The following is a 14426-nucleotide window of genomic DNA, read 5'->3' as shown; positions in this document are numbered from 1 at the left end:
CTGCATGTTTTCCTCCTGCCACCTCAGCAGAAAGGTCAAATGTGCCTCTTCTGGCTCTTGTTTTTGGGTATTTTTCCCCATCCACCCTCTTTTTCAGCCTCTAGTAAAGTTATATATGAAAAATTATGGGTGGTTGTGAAAAAATGTTACCCAGCTCCTCATGGGGAGGAAAACAGCAACCCCTTTGCCAGCTCCTTTGTTTATCTTTTTGTTAGACCTGCTTGGCTTTACTTTAAAGTTGACCTGTAATTTTGTCCTTTATTTGTTTATAGTTATGGGTAAATCTTTACTTTCCAGCGATTTGAGAAGCCTGGAATGAAGACAAATCCAAAATCACTCCAGTGGAAACTCTAGTGGTGACAATGGTTTCAGGAACAGTTCACTTGAAGTGAAAGCTGAGCTGTTAATTGCGCCCCTTGAATATCTGCAAGTATGACCCAAAGGGGAGAGTAAATACTTTGGAACAGTGAAATGCTTCTGTATCACTTGAACTATGAACGGATGAAGAAGGATATTAATTGGCTTGATGAACACTACAAGCTGTATGTTTGCCTTGCTCTTTGGCAGATAATACTTGGTGAAGAAATTCAGTTGACTTTGACGGGACTTGACTGTTCTGGGTTGAAAACTGCATAAATCTTTTAAAGGCTTCTACATCAACATGGAGGAAGTGATTGAAAGTATGGATCACACCTGTGCTGGAACTCTGTAGGTAACTCCAGTGGAAGTGAGCATCATTAACTTGATTTTTGCCTCCTTAGCAGGTTTAACTTAATTTTTCCTACTTTCTTCTGAAAGGAAGAGGTACTAATTAGGTGACTACAAAAGGCTGACAGTTCCTGCAGGAATTGTCATCTCTGGTGTGAAATCATAGAATTGTTTAAGTTGGAAAATCCATTTAAGATCATCAAGACCAACCATTAATCCAGCATTGCCAAGCCCATCACTAACCCATGTCCCCACATGCCACACCCATGTCTTTTAAATTCTCCCAGGGATATCTCCAGGGTCTCAGTGTATCATACTGATCAGTACTTTGGCTCTTTCATATCCTTTCTAGTTTGTTTTCTCAAGTACATTATCTGGTTGTACTAACCACTACATGTGTGCAGTACCAGACATTATCTGGTTGACAAGGACAATAAGGCAACCCCACCACAGCTGGGTTTCATAGATATGACTACAAGTGGATATGGGAATCCATGAGGTAACTGAGCTGAGGTTTTCAGAGCAACAGGAGGAATAAAAGAATATCAAAAAATATATAAAACAAATACATCTAAATTTAAATCAAGATCCAGCAGTATGTGTAATACTGATACAATTTCAGCATACCTTTCAAACATGTAACAGGGAAAGGTAATGGAGAAAGTGCTAGAGGCACAAAGTAATTTTCCGCAGTCTCACTGGAAGCCACAGGATGACAGGACATAGTCTTAAACTGTGCCGGGGGAAGTTTAGGCTGGACATTAAGAGGAGCTTCTCCACAGCAAGGGTGATTAAACATTGGAATGGGCTGTCCAGGGTGGTGGTGGAGTCACCATCTCTGGAGCTGTTTAAGGATAAAGACTGGACATGGCACTCCGTGCTCTGGTCCTGTTGACGCGGTGATGTCCGGTCACAGGCTGGACTCGGTGATCTCCGAGGACTTTTCCAGCCTGATTCTGTGACTCCGCGGGCAGAACTCAGGCGGGGACTGCAGCAGGGACAGGGGGCTGCAGACAGGGACAAGGGGCTGCAGGCAGGGACAGGGGACTGCAGACAGGGACAAGGGGCTGCAGGCGGGGAGCGGGGCTGCAGGCAGGGACAGGGGGCTGCAGGCAGGGACAGGGGGCTGCAGGCAGGGACAGGGGGCTGCAGACAGGGACAGAGGGCTGCAGGCAGGGACAGGGGGCTGCAGGCAGGGACAAGGGGCTGCAGCGGGGAGCGGGGCTGCAGGCAGGGACAGGGGGCTGCAGACAGGGACAGGGGGCTGCAGGCAGGGACAGGGGGCTGCAGGCGGGGACAAGGGGCTGCAGCGGGGAGCGGGGCTGCAGGCAGGGACAGGGGGCTGCAGGCAGGGACAAGGGGCTGCAGTAGGGACAGGGGGCTGCAGGCAGGGACAGGGGGCTGCAGGCAGGGACAGGGGGCTGCAGGCAGGGACAGGGGGCTGCAGGCAGGGACAAGGGGCTGCAGTAGGGACAAGGGGCTGCAGTAGGGACAGGGGGCTGCAGGCAGGGACAGGGGGCTGCAGGCAGGGACAGGGGGCTGCAGGCAGGGACAGGGGGCTGCAACAGGGACAGGGGGCTGCAGGCAGGGACAGGGGGCTGCAGGCAGGGACAAGGGGCTGCAGGCGGGGAGCGGGGCTGCAGCGGGGAGCGGGGCTGCAGGCAGGGACAGGGGGCTGCAGGCAGGGACAGGGGGCTGCAGGCAGGGACAGGGGGCTGCAGGCAGGGACAGGGGGCTGCAGGCAGGGACAGGGGGCTGCAGGCAGGGACAGGGGGCTGCAGGCAGGGACAAGGGGCTGCAGGCAGGGACAGGGGGCTGCAGGCAGGGACAGGGGGCTGCAGACAGGGACAAGGGGCTGCAGCGGGGACAGGGGGCTGCAGACAGGGACAGGGGGCTGCAGCGGGGACAGGGGGCTGCAGCGGGGACAGGGGGCTGCAGGCAGGGACAGGGGCTGCAGCGGGGAGCGGGGCTGCAGGCAGGGACAGGGGGCTGCAGGCAGGGACAAGGGGCTGCAGCGGGGACAGGGGGCTGCAGGCAGGGACAGGGGGTTGCAGGCAGGGACAGGGGGCTGCAGCGGGGAGCGGGGCTGCAGACAGGGACAGGGGGCTGCAGGCAGGGACAGGGGCTGCAACAGGGACAAGGGGCTGCAGCGGGGAGCGGGGCCCCTCGGCTCGGCAGCGCTCCGATCCCCGTCTCGCCGCCGCGGCCGTTCCCGCCCGCCCGGCCGGAGGGCGGAGCGCCCCTTCCCCGTGACCCCGCGGCTCCTCCTCCTCCCCTCCCCGCTCCTCAGTGCCGACGAGTAACCTGGATTCCCGGCCCTCCTCCTCCTCCCTCTTTTTTTTTTTTTTTTTTTTCTTTTTTTTTTTTTTTTCCCCTCCTCTCCCCTTTTCTTTTCCTCCCCCCTCCCCTTCCTCCTCCTCCTCCTCCTCCCCTTCGCCCGACAGCGTAACCGGGGCTCGGGCTCGCTCCCTCCCCCGTGCCCTCCCCTGGAGCTGCCGCCGCCGCCTCCGCCGCCGCACACACGGAGACATGTACCCGGGAGCCCCCTCCGCCGGACCCGGTGAGCTTTCGCCCGGGTTTGTTTCCCTCCTCCGCTCCCCCCGGAGCGGCTTTCTCGGTCCGTGTCCCTGGGGAGCGCCGGGAGCGCCTCGCTCCCCCCGGCTCGGGCCTGGCTGGAGCGGCGGCCGCGCTGGCCGGGGGAGGAAGGAGGGTCAGGGCACCGCCGCCACCTCGGGCAGGGCCGCGTGTCCGGAGGCCCCTCTGAGGGTCGGGTCGCCTTCCCTGCCCCGCTTCCCCTCCCTCTGCCGGGGCCCGAGGCCGGAGCAGCTCCCGCTGCGGACTGGGGTCTCCATTTCCTCTCTCCCGGCTCCATCCTGGGATTCCCGGCTGGCCGCGTGTTCCTCAGGCCGCGCTGCGATAGTTCTGCTGTGGAGGTCGGGGGAAGCGTCCGCATGCCGGTAGGGCTGGGGGAGGTGAGGGGCAGCGTGAGGTGTCCTCAGGCTCGCTCTGTGGTGGGACCAGAGGAAAGGTGGACATGCAAAGAAGGGTTAGCAACTCTCTTGGGGACATTTAGTGTCACTTTGGGGAAATGCAGGTTAATACTGTGCGAGTTTGTGCGGTTCATATGAGACGATGTTTTCTTCTTTTTAGTGTTAGGTTATTTCTGCGGTGAGAATTCTTATGTAGAAACAATAGTGTTTGGGTGACTGGCACCTAGTTTTCTTCTAGAAAAGTTTCAAAATAAATGGAACTTTATTTTATGCCGCTGTTCTCAATTGTTTTGCAAAACATTTCTTCCCTTAGAGGGATAATCTAGCGAGGACTGGTGTAGGGAAATACAGGACCTGTAACTGAGGTGTCTTTTAGTGTTCCTCTTACAGATGCTTCTGCAAAAGCATTCATATTTTGGTATCCACTGTTAGGTGCTGGCTTTTCTTTTTTTTCTCTGACTTGGTTCTCCTGAAGGGGCAATAATTAGGAAAGACAATCAGGATGATTATTTTCCTCTTGAAGTACAGATCCTCTGTTTTTACTTTCTCACTGGGCACAGCAGGCAGACAGGTCTCTACAGCTTTCACGTGTAACATCATTTGCACATTTCACATTTCAGTACCGATAACTGTAGAACTATAGGTGTAATCCTTTGGTGGTTTCTGGTGTCAGGTTCCCTTGCTCAGGCACAGGTACTTTCAGTTTACAGGTGCTCATGGTGCCTCAGCATGGGGATGTTGCTATGTTCACCTCGTGGTGATAGATCTTGTTTGAAATTGTGCTTAAGGAGACAGGTAATTAAAAATATTACCAGCACATGGTCTGAGAGTATTTCATGTGTGGGAGTCTCTTTATTTACTCTCTATTCGATCCTACCACTTTCCCTTTCACTTGGAATGATCTCCCAGCTGGTGGCTGCTGTTTGCCATCAGGGATGCACGTTTGGTGTGAAGGAATGTTTTCACCTTCCTGGAACAACAACCTCTTAACCTCGGGCTGCTGGCACCGCTGTACTTGCAATAAGTTCTGGGTGGCTGTGGGTTGTCACCGGTGTGTGTCTCGGGCTCCTGCTGTTCTGCTGCCTCCAGCCGAGCTCCTCTTGTGTCTTGTTTACTTCCGAGTTTATCAGCGTGGCTCAGCCCTTTCCCCGTGTCTGTGCCGAGGTGGGAGCTGCGAGTTGTTCTCCACATGGTGAGCGAGGCTCTGCTTCCTTCCTGTGAAATCATCCACGGACAGCCTCAGCAGCTCAGTGGCTTCTGGCAGCCCAGGCAGCTTCCTGCTCCGCTCCACACACAAGGCAGGGCATCCTGGAGATTTTTATTACAGCGTGGCTGTTCTGTGAACCAGCCTGAAGTCCCCTGCCGCATGTTAATCTGAGAACTACAAACCCACTGTGTGTGAAATTCTGCTCGGAGGAGAGAGCACAAGTGTGGTTTACAGCCCCTCACCGAGCCAGAGCTGCTGTGAACACAGCAGAGAGCTGAAGCCTCTCCAGGTCTGTCAGCACATCCTTGACACCAGGGAAGGGCTCCATTCATCTCTGCTCTGTCCGGATCCCCTGCCGGAGCCGCTGCCCTCTCCGGAGCCGCTTTGGTCTCCCAGCTCCCGTGTCCAAACTGGACTCTGCAGCGAGCCCGTCGGTGGGTGCCCCTGGTGCTGGCCTCCTGCCAGAGGAACCGCTCAATTTGCCCCAGGGTTTGCTATTTTAGTCTTAATTATTTTTCTGGAAACAATATCAAGCAAGTTTTGAGGCCATTTCTGACTGATTTCAAGACATTGCTGGTGAACGTGGAAAGTTTGTTCAAACATGCTGTTATGTCAGGAGTAAGGTGGGTTTTTATGCATGAAGGGGTTGTCATGAAATCACTGTTTCCATAATTAGGAATTTAATGATCCCTTTTTGCTTTCTACCAAATATTGTCTGAGTTCTTGACTTGGTGTTGAATTTGCTAGAACATTGTGTCCATACCCTTTTTTTATTAGCTTCAAGAAAGTGTGAAAAGTAAAGAATCTGAAAATCTGACAAGGAATTATTCTTTACAGAAAAATCTTGATACTGCTTTGATATTGTGGTGTACCTTTTTTTAGAAGGACAGAAAAATGTCAAAGTGGCATAAAGACTTGATTAAAAGCTGTATAAACTTCTGGAACCTGCACTTCTAAGTCTTAATGTATTTATTAATTCTAGACTTTGCCCACCACAGATTTCTCTTTTATTCTTTGAAAGGATATTTGGTTTTGCCTGATGTTGAAGGTCTTAATGTATTGTTGAAGCGGCAATTGTCTGAAAAAAGTGTGAAGTTGATTATAGCTTTGTGTGTGGAATACCAACTTTTTTTTCCCTAGCACAAAAAACAACTTTATTAAATTAGTGGAACTAAAGTTATTTTCTTGTCATTTAGTTGTAAGTTACCCTTTAAAAACTGTGAATAGACTGTTGAAACTTGTAATTCTGTTTTGGTTTTCAGTGCAGGTACTTGTTTTTATCTTCTATATATTTTCTTGAAGATTTTAGATGTTAGATGTTGATTCTCTTTGGGAGTCTTCAATCTTAAAATGTGGTGCAGGGAAGGGTGTGCTCATGCCTTAGCTGAGGTAGTAGAAATGGCAATATCTTCAACTGGTTGAATTTAATCCACTAGTGTCCTCTTAGCTTGTGTTTCAGTGGCAGCAAGAGCTCCCCTGTACATCCTGTTAAAGGTCTTCCTTCTCTTCTTAAAAAGTCTTTTTCTTTTCTCTTGGGGGTGGATGTGGACTTGGTCTTATTCTGCTGCTAATACCACAGAGTCATCCAGTTTCTTTGGCTTAGTTTTAGACCATAAATTAATGCTGAGACTCCTTGTAAGCTGCCACACAAAGAGGAGGGAATGAGAACTTCGTATACAGCCTCAGCTCTCTTTGTTTTTGCTAAAATTGAAATTGCATTTGACAAAGTTATAGCCTACAAAACGCAGCATGACTTTTTAAAATGTGGTGTTGTCATGAACAACATATTTTCCTAATGAAAGAAAAAGTCTATATCATTATGTTGCCTCTGATAACTGTTGTTTTCACGTGGCTTAAAGATGAGGTGGTTTGATGGAAAGATAATTGATGATGTCAGATGTGACACCAAACTTTCTCCTTTCCTTGGTGAACTGTACTGTGCTATTTGCTATTGAAAAGTGAAACATCTTTGATTCTCTTGCTGACTTTGCAGTTACATGGGATTTTATGCACTTATTTTTACTTCATCTTGAAGTTTTTAATTTTTGCAGGATTGTTGGGTGCTAGTATGTACTCAGTGGTGCATTGGAATTTACAGAAGCAGTGCAGAGGAACACCCAAACCTTCCTGACTTCCAGGAAAGCTGTTTTTTCACAATTTATAGCCCTTCCTTCACTGCTATCACCACCAGTCTGCCTCCCTTTCACAGAAGGGTGGAAAATGGACATAAATGATTTAATTCCATAAGAGAAAATGCCTTAGATGATTATCTGATATTCCTGTACCCCCTTAGAACTATATAGGAGGAAGAGATTTTTCCATTTCAGAAATCAGCCCTTCTAAACACTTCTGGCCTTCCAGAAATTGCAGGGATCAGCCAGTGAGCACTGTAAACTTCTGCTAAATTGGCTTTGAAAACACAGGTAGTTTTAACTAATTAGGAACTTCACCTGCCTGATGAAGCTCCTGTTCATGTTGGCTAAACCTGTCCTGATGACAGCTAAGGGCTGTCAGAATTGGTTTGCTTCTCTTACTTCATGTTTAAGCAAAATACTTGGTCTTATTCTTGGTGATGAAGTTTCTAATACTTAGCCTACCAGAAATTATTACTAAATCTCTAAATGAAGAAAAGTCAGCTTCCAGCATCTTATTTTTGGTAAGTTATGAACTAGAGAAAAAAAAAAAAAAAGCTGGTGGAAAATATTACGCAGTTTTGACTGTAGTGGTTGTGGGTAGGGATCTGTTCCATGCATTGTCCAATTAATTTGTTTTAGTATCTTGCTTCCTCTCTGAAGTACTCACAAAGCAGCCTGCTAGAATGTAAAATCTCTTATCCTATTGACTAGGGAAGCACAGCCCATTGAATTCAGTGCAAAGGGATTTTTGACTGGGGCTTTTTTTTTCCCCACATATATTGTAATCCACAAATTTGAACTTACAAATTTCATTATGCATTTTATACTGCAGAAATTTGGAAAAGACAGACCTGGATAGTATCAACCCCAGGTAGACTGAATTTGTGTAGCGTCTCATGTTTTATACCAGAGCTGTAATTTGTGAGTTCCTTTGGCAACCTTTTCTAAGAAGTTGTGCTTTGGAGAGACTTTCTAGTACTGTCCAGGAAGTGGTGTTATTTTTAAATCCTCGAGACTGAGGTGATGCCTGTATTTTTATTTACTCAGGACTGTTTTAATCAGTGGTGTCTTTTAGTCTGTTCAGTGATCACCACAGATCAGTGCAATTCATTTTAACCTTTCTATTTTAATTGTTTTGCTGTTATTGTTCTCTTTTCAGAACAATATTTGGTGCTTTCAAATAAAAAGTTTTTCTGTGAGCATTATTGGATCTCTTTCTGTACTCTGTCTTTGCGTTTAATATTAACCAAAATTGCTTCTCCTAAATACCCTGCTTTATAGCTGTGCTGCAGCTGTGAAGCCACGTAGCACATGGTATCCAGGCTTTCTAGGAAGGAAAGTTTTGTTTGTTTTGCTTTTTTTTAACTGTATGACTTCACAAAACTGGACACAGCCAAGGTGGAAGCAAACCATTGATTTAGATGGGAAAGTACTGTGGATCCTGGCATAACCGAGTCAATCCAAAGCTTGCTTTGAGGTTTTTCTTTTGAATTGGGTACTCATTGAGCTGTCCACAGTGCTACCGAATTTTGTTACTGTTTGGGTTGTGAAAGCGATTTGTTTATTTTTTTAATCACAGGTGTGGTGACAGTAATTTGTTCTCTCCTATTGTAATTTGTTCTCTCCTATTCTATTTTTTGTACTGCTGCTCAGTTGTGTTCTGTCATGTTGTGTGGGAGTTTATTGCCATCTGCAGTGAAGTTGTTGGGGATCAGGTCCCAACATTAATAAGTCTGCAGTCATGCAAGTCTCTGTCTTTGGGAGAAGTATTAAAATATTTAACATTTCAGAGATGCAAAATAACTCCAGTTACGGGCTCTACATGTGCAGTTTTGAGCTCTGCAGTTTTTCCCAAAAAAAGCTCTCCTAGCACAACCAGATTGAATTCCCTTGTACAAGCTGCTTTATAATCAGAAGGTGAAGAATATTCTTAATAAAATATGTGTAAGTCTGAAGGCTGTGTGTTTAAACAGTACATGAATTTACTGTCTCCTTGTGTCACTTCCAGCCTGTGTTGGTGTGATAAGAGATAAAGCAGAGCAAAACTGAAGTTTTCATTTTTTTTGAGAAGTAAACTAATCTCAGCATGTTGTCTTGGGAAGCTTGAAAATACATTTCTGAAACTTATCAAGTGTATCAAGTGATATTTATGATTTTCTATATAGTCTAGGAAAAAAAGTAATGCTTTTGTGGCCACTGAGGAACTGCCTTGGCAGTGTTGGACACTGTGGGTGGCTCTGTTTGAGCCGCTCATGTCAGAATATTGCAACTTTTTGTCTCAGCAATGCTTTTTTTATGTTCCTAGTTTAGTAATGAAATTTACACAAGAGCTTATTAATGTGAGAAAATAATGACATTTTAATTTTAATTTAGTAGTAGGAAGTGTGTGTGGATGTGCTAATTTAGATTTATTTTAAATAAGCCAATTTTAGGAGAGTTCCCAAGAGTGGAGGTTTCACTGGCTTAGTTAGATCAATCAAAAAATTGTTTGAAGTTAAACTTGTCATGTAGATGACTAAAACTTTAAAACATAATTATTACTGGGGCCTCATTATATACCTTCTGAAACTTGTTTAGCAAGTGTTTGCTATTAAAGGACAGGCGTCTGTTCATAGAGAGGGTGAATTCCTGTCTAAATGTTGCTGTGTTCCTGACTAGGATAATGAACTTCTTTCTTTGTCCTTTCATACAGCTTGTGGTTTGCACTGAATGCTCCCTTTCTACTGGTTTTTGTGGGCTTTTTTTATCAGTTTCTCTGTTGGTTTTACACTCCTGCTCCATCATACTCCTCCATCATATCTGAAATGCTCATGGAGGACAAGGCTTTGGGAGAGCAGGGTTTTTTTCTTGTTTGTGTTTTTTTTACTGCCAGTGAAACCTATGGTTTCTCAAATAATACTACTCTGTCTACTGAGAGACATAGGTTTAAAAAGAAAACCCAAAAAAACCACCAACCCTCCAAACCATAAGCAAAACGAAAAGTAAAATAGACCAGAAATCCAGGTTCATGTCGAAATGACAATGCAGAAGAATTAATTTCTCTGTGAACCAGTGCATTTCATTTTGGGAAGAGCTTCAGTGTTTAATGAGGGAATGCTTAGGAATAACTCATATGGATTCAGAATATTTGCATAAGGGTGCGTTGTTTAAAAGTCAGAGCTTCTTTCAGGAGGAAACTTCCCGCCAGGACAGGGAAATGAAGCTTTGTTGTCTGAGTCTCCTTATGTGATAAGAGCACAGTTGTGGTGGGTTTTTCCTAATTGTTTGACTTGCAAATTCCCTTTAATGTCAAATTGCAGGGAGGCCTCTCTGTATGTGTCTTTTTTGAAGTTTTGTAGTGAAGTTTTAGTTTGTATCAGGCAATCCGAGAACATCAGTTGCTTACAAGAAGGAGGTGGAGGAAAAAACCCTGAGGTGTAATAAAAAAAAAATTCTGATAGGGGACTTCTGCTGCCAGCCTACACAGTCTGTAATATCTGGGTTATTCCACTATTAGGAACCTGCCTTTTGCCCTCTTTGCAGTGATGCTGAAAACCACAGCCCTATCTCTGAAAACCACAGGAGATATTACTGCATGTTGAAGATGCTGCTACAGCTGCTTTCACTATCTGAAATGATAAAATAAAGCATAACCTCGGATCTTAGCTGGGAATTTTTCTAGTCTGAAGCTAAGCCACGAGAATGTTCATGTGTTTGTAGATTAATCCAGTTGTGGGTATGGGAAAAGATTTTTTTTCCCCCAATGAAGACATAACTACTTCTGAGTTGCAGCTCTACAGTTGAGTTTTGTATATTAAAAACAGTTTAAGAATGAAGACAGCTTAATTTTTATTTTTAGATTTTGCACAAAGACACTGCCAGCCAAAGTCTGTGTGGGTATGAAGTGTACTTGCAAAGGTACAACTCAAAGCAGAACCATCCTCACTTCTTTCCTTAGTTAGCTGAGGACAAATCACTTCTGTGTTTCATTAAGTTGTGCACAATGCAGATCCCACAGGGAAAGTGGATCTGGGGCCTCTGTGGCACCAGCTCCCAGCTGGTGGGGCACAGCACATGGAAACCATGCCAGTGGCCATGGAATAGTGGAATAGAGCCCAAGCCATTAGAACTCATGGATTCAGTGGAGCTGGTGTGCATGTGGGCACTGATGGCTCTGGAAATGCAGGAGGAGAGGATGGGGTGTGATGTTGGGGGAGCAGCACTGCTGAGAACTCTGACTCTGCTTTGGGGGATTTAATCTATCTAACATCTGCTCGTGGGCTGTAATGCAGAGACCAGTTCTTACTGTTTCTGAGGGGGGAAAAAAAAATCTTGGACAGCCTGAGGTATGGAGGTAATGGAGTGTCAGGGTGAGCTGTGCAGCTCTCGTGGCAGCTGGGGTGTGCAGGTGTTGAAGTACCTAATGATGGGCTGGGGCCGTGTACCCCTCGCTGAGCTCAGCTCTGCACCTGGCAGCAGCTGGATTTACTGTGGCTCCTGGGGACTGAATGGAATTGCTTGTCTGGCTCATGTTCACACCAAGCACTGATGGAAACTTCAGTCTGTGAAGTTTTAATTTTTTGGGAGGGTCAATCCTCGTATATGAAGAAGTTATGCTTTACCAGACTCGTAGTGATTCAAAATGAAAACATATAAAACCAGTGAAGGGTGGGTTAGGCTGATTCCTACAAACCTGTGCAGTTCCAAGTGTCAGGTAGTACAGAAGGAGGGGGAGCCACATGTCTTTCCTAACCTGAATGCAAACAAGGGATAAGGGAAGCATAGTGTGGGATGATGAATATGGAATTTCTTGTCTTACCTTCTTTAGAGGAGAAGCAGCCTGAAGGGAGCAATAGCTGTGAGTAGGTGGGTTGGTTTTTTTTTTGTTCCCTCTTAAAATGTGTTTATTCACTTTGGGTCTTTTGAAATGGCAAAGAACAGAGATTGTATTGAATGGAGGCATTACTTTTTATGAATGCAGAAAATACTATTATATTCTGTATTTCAAATTGTTAGGAAAGACATCTGGAATTAGTTCAACATCATTTTCTAAGGCATGGAAAAGGGAATGAATCACGATGGTCAAACGTGATAAATGGCACTAAGAATGTTCTCCATTTTCCCCTTCATTGAGCAGAGGTTTGTCTGAAGATGGAGTTATTTTGTTCTTTGAATTCACATTTAACTTCAAACTGGGCTGCTGACTTGTGGGTAAGCCGTAAGCATCCCTCCATTGTTTGGCTGAGGCTTGTTATTTGGATGACTTAATTCAAGCTGCAGCTTGTAATTAAAAGCATTTCTCTGTAGCCCTTAAGAAGGCTTGTGGTAGGATTTGGTCAAATTCCTCATGCAGGGATCAGTTAAGGCACCTGGTTTGTGAGCAGTGAGGATGGAAGTTCTGCACTTTGGGTGCTCTGCTGGTGCTCTGCCTCTGCTCAACCCACTTGTAGGTAGTGAAAAGCAGCTTGTTTGTATTCAAAAAATTGGAGGCTGGCTTTGAAGGTCAAGGCTGCAAGGAGAATGTGGGAGGAAAGCAAAGTACTAACACTTGGTGTCTTCTGCGAGTTGACATTGTCCAGAAGCAGCTTGTGGGCTGGAAAGAACCATTCTGCTTTCTGCTCTTCCTCTTCAGTTCTTTTGTTCTTACATATTCTTCTTTGAAATGTGGTCCTGACTTAAAAGCAGGCTGGACTGGAGTCTTGCCTCTGCCTCTGATCTGTGACTGCAGCTCGAACCGTTGGTGTTTGGGAGCGATGCCGCTCTCAGTGATCACATCACTTCTGGCACTGGGAAAAGGCCGTGGCTGTATCCTACAGAGGTCAAAAAAGCATCAGGGTAACCAAGGGAGCTGCAGATCTCTAAATGATTATTTATTCCAGACAAAATCATCATAGAATGGGTTGGGCTGGACCTCTAAAGATCATCCTGTCCAACCTGCCTGCCATGGGCAGGGACATTTTTCAGTAGGTAAAAAGGTTGACTTAAAAGTTAATCTTGCATGAATTGTTTCACAGGAAGTGCCCATTATTCAATAAAATGATGTCTGGAGTAGTCTACTGAACATAATGAGATTACAGTTCTGAAGGCAGTGCTGTTTATTTAATACTTTCACTCTTTGTTAAGGTATTTAGTTTCATACTACAGCACTAAGAAACTGGAAGCAATCTGTCAGAGTACCATCAAACATCTCACTAGTCATGCAAGGGCCTTAAAATATGACCAAATGTGAGGACAGCTCCTTCATTTTTGCTCATCAATATTAAGCCAGCCCTTTGGCTTTTTTGCTTGTAGAAACTTTGGCACATGCAATGTGCTGTGGTTAGAAAGTGTGGTAGCTGCTCAGTGAGAGACCAGAAGAACCTTTAGAGTGGGGTTTTGACAAAAATGACAGCTGAAAATCTGATTACATCATCTCCTCTGCTGTCCTTGTGGCTTTTTGAGTTCTTGGAGGTTAATAGGTACGTCTGTAACATTTTTTTGTTGTGCATTATTTAATCAAAAATGTTATAGCTTGACTGAAGAGCTTCTGGTTTCCAGGCTCTAAAACATCCTTAATGAGCAGCAGACAGACTTACAGGTCCCATATAGGTTCCTCTGCTCCCAGAATATCAAGGGACTATGAGTTGCAGCTTTGACTTTCCCTTATCTCACAGACAACACTGCCAGCCTCTCTCCTATCATTCCCTAACGGTTCTTAACAGAAAGCCAGAAGTTAAACTTCTTTATAAAACCCAGACTGTCAGAAAACCTGCAGCGAGCCCCAAGTTTTTCTTTAGTTGGGTCCTAGAAAGAAAAGGCTGACCTCCCTGTATTTTTTTTCTTTCTCTATTTATGTGTGACTAAAATACATAAAAACTCTGTGCAGATCCTGACAAGGATCTGTACTGGGTGTTTTCCACATTCTTTCTGAATTCCTTCTGTTACTGGTAGTTGAATAACTATTTGTGGAAATCCTGTTTCCCCTGGTGTGGGGTGTCCCCTTTCCAAGATTCCCTTTCTCCCACTTCAAAGAGCACTTCCAGAAGGGGACATGACCCTTTTGCAAGCCCTGTGACAGGGCACTGGGGGAAGGAGCTTGTGGCAGACCAGGAGAGGTGAAGGGAATCAGGTGTGTTCAGCCTTAGTGAGAGGAGGGGAAGGGGTGATCTTGGTGATCTTCCAGCTTCTCCAATTGGCTGAGGGGAGCCTTTGGAGCAGATGGAGCCAGTCTTGTGGCAGGTGCACCAGAGCAGGGCAGAAGCTGGAGCACAGGAAACACCAGTTGAGTAGAAGGCAAGTTTGTTTTACCATGGGGGTGGAACATATTGTAAGAAGTGTTGTGGAAAACTTGACAAGTCAGCCTGGTCTCTTCCCACCTATGTTGCTCTGTGTTCACAGTCCTCTGCAGCAGCTGATGGAGGGTGTTCC

The 14426-nt window shown here is 45.8% G+C and overlaps 1 protein-coding gene across 2 annotated transcripts in view; it reads left to right on the top strand.

Annotated features, from left to right (window-relative positions):
- Nucleotides 1-3092: 3092 nt before the first annotated feature.
- AGO2 (argonaute RISC catalytic component 2) overlaps nucleotides 3093-14426 on the top strand; it is a 45769-nt gene continuing 34435 nt past the window's right edge. The window contains exon 1 of one of the 2 annotated variants that reach the window (XM_030266752.4): nucleotides 3093-3268. In XM_030266752.4, coding sequence (XP_030122612.1) covers nucleotides 3238-3268 — 31 coding nt within the window. In that variant the 5' untranslated portion in view covers nucleotides 3093-3237. The remainder of the gene's footprint in view (nucleotides 3269-14426) is intronic. The other variant, XM_030266753.4, reaches the window with a different exon arrangement.

This window comes from Taeniopygia guttata, chromosome 2 (genome assembly GCF_048771995.1).
Source record: "Taeniopygia guttata chromosome 2, bTaeGut7.mat, whole genome shotgun sequence".
Taxonomy (NCBI): Eukaryota; Metazoa; Chordata; class Aves; order Passeriformes; family Estrildidae; genus Taeniopygia; species Taeniopygia guttata.
Note: the sequence above shows the minus strand (reverse complement) of the source record. Positions and strands in the feature narration are given on the sequence as shown.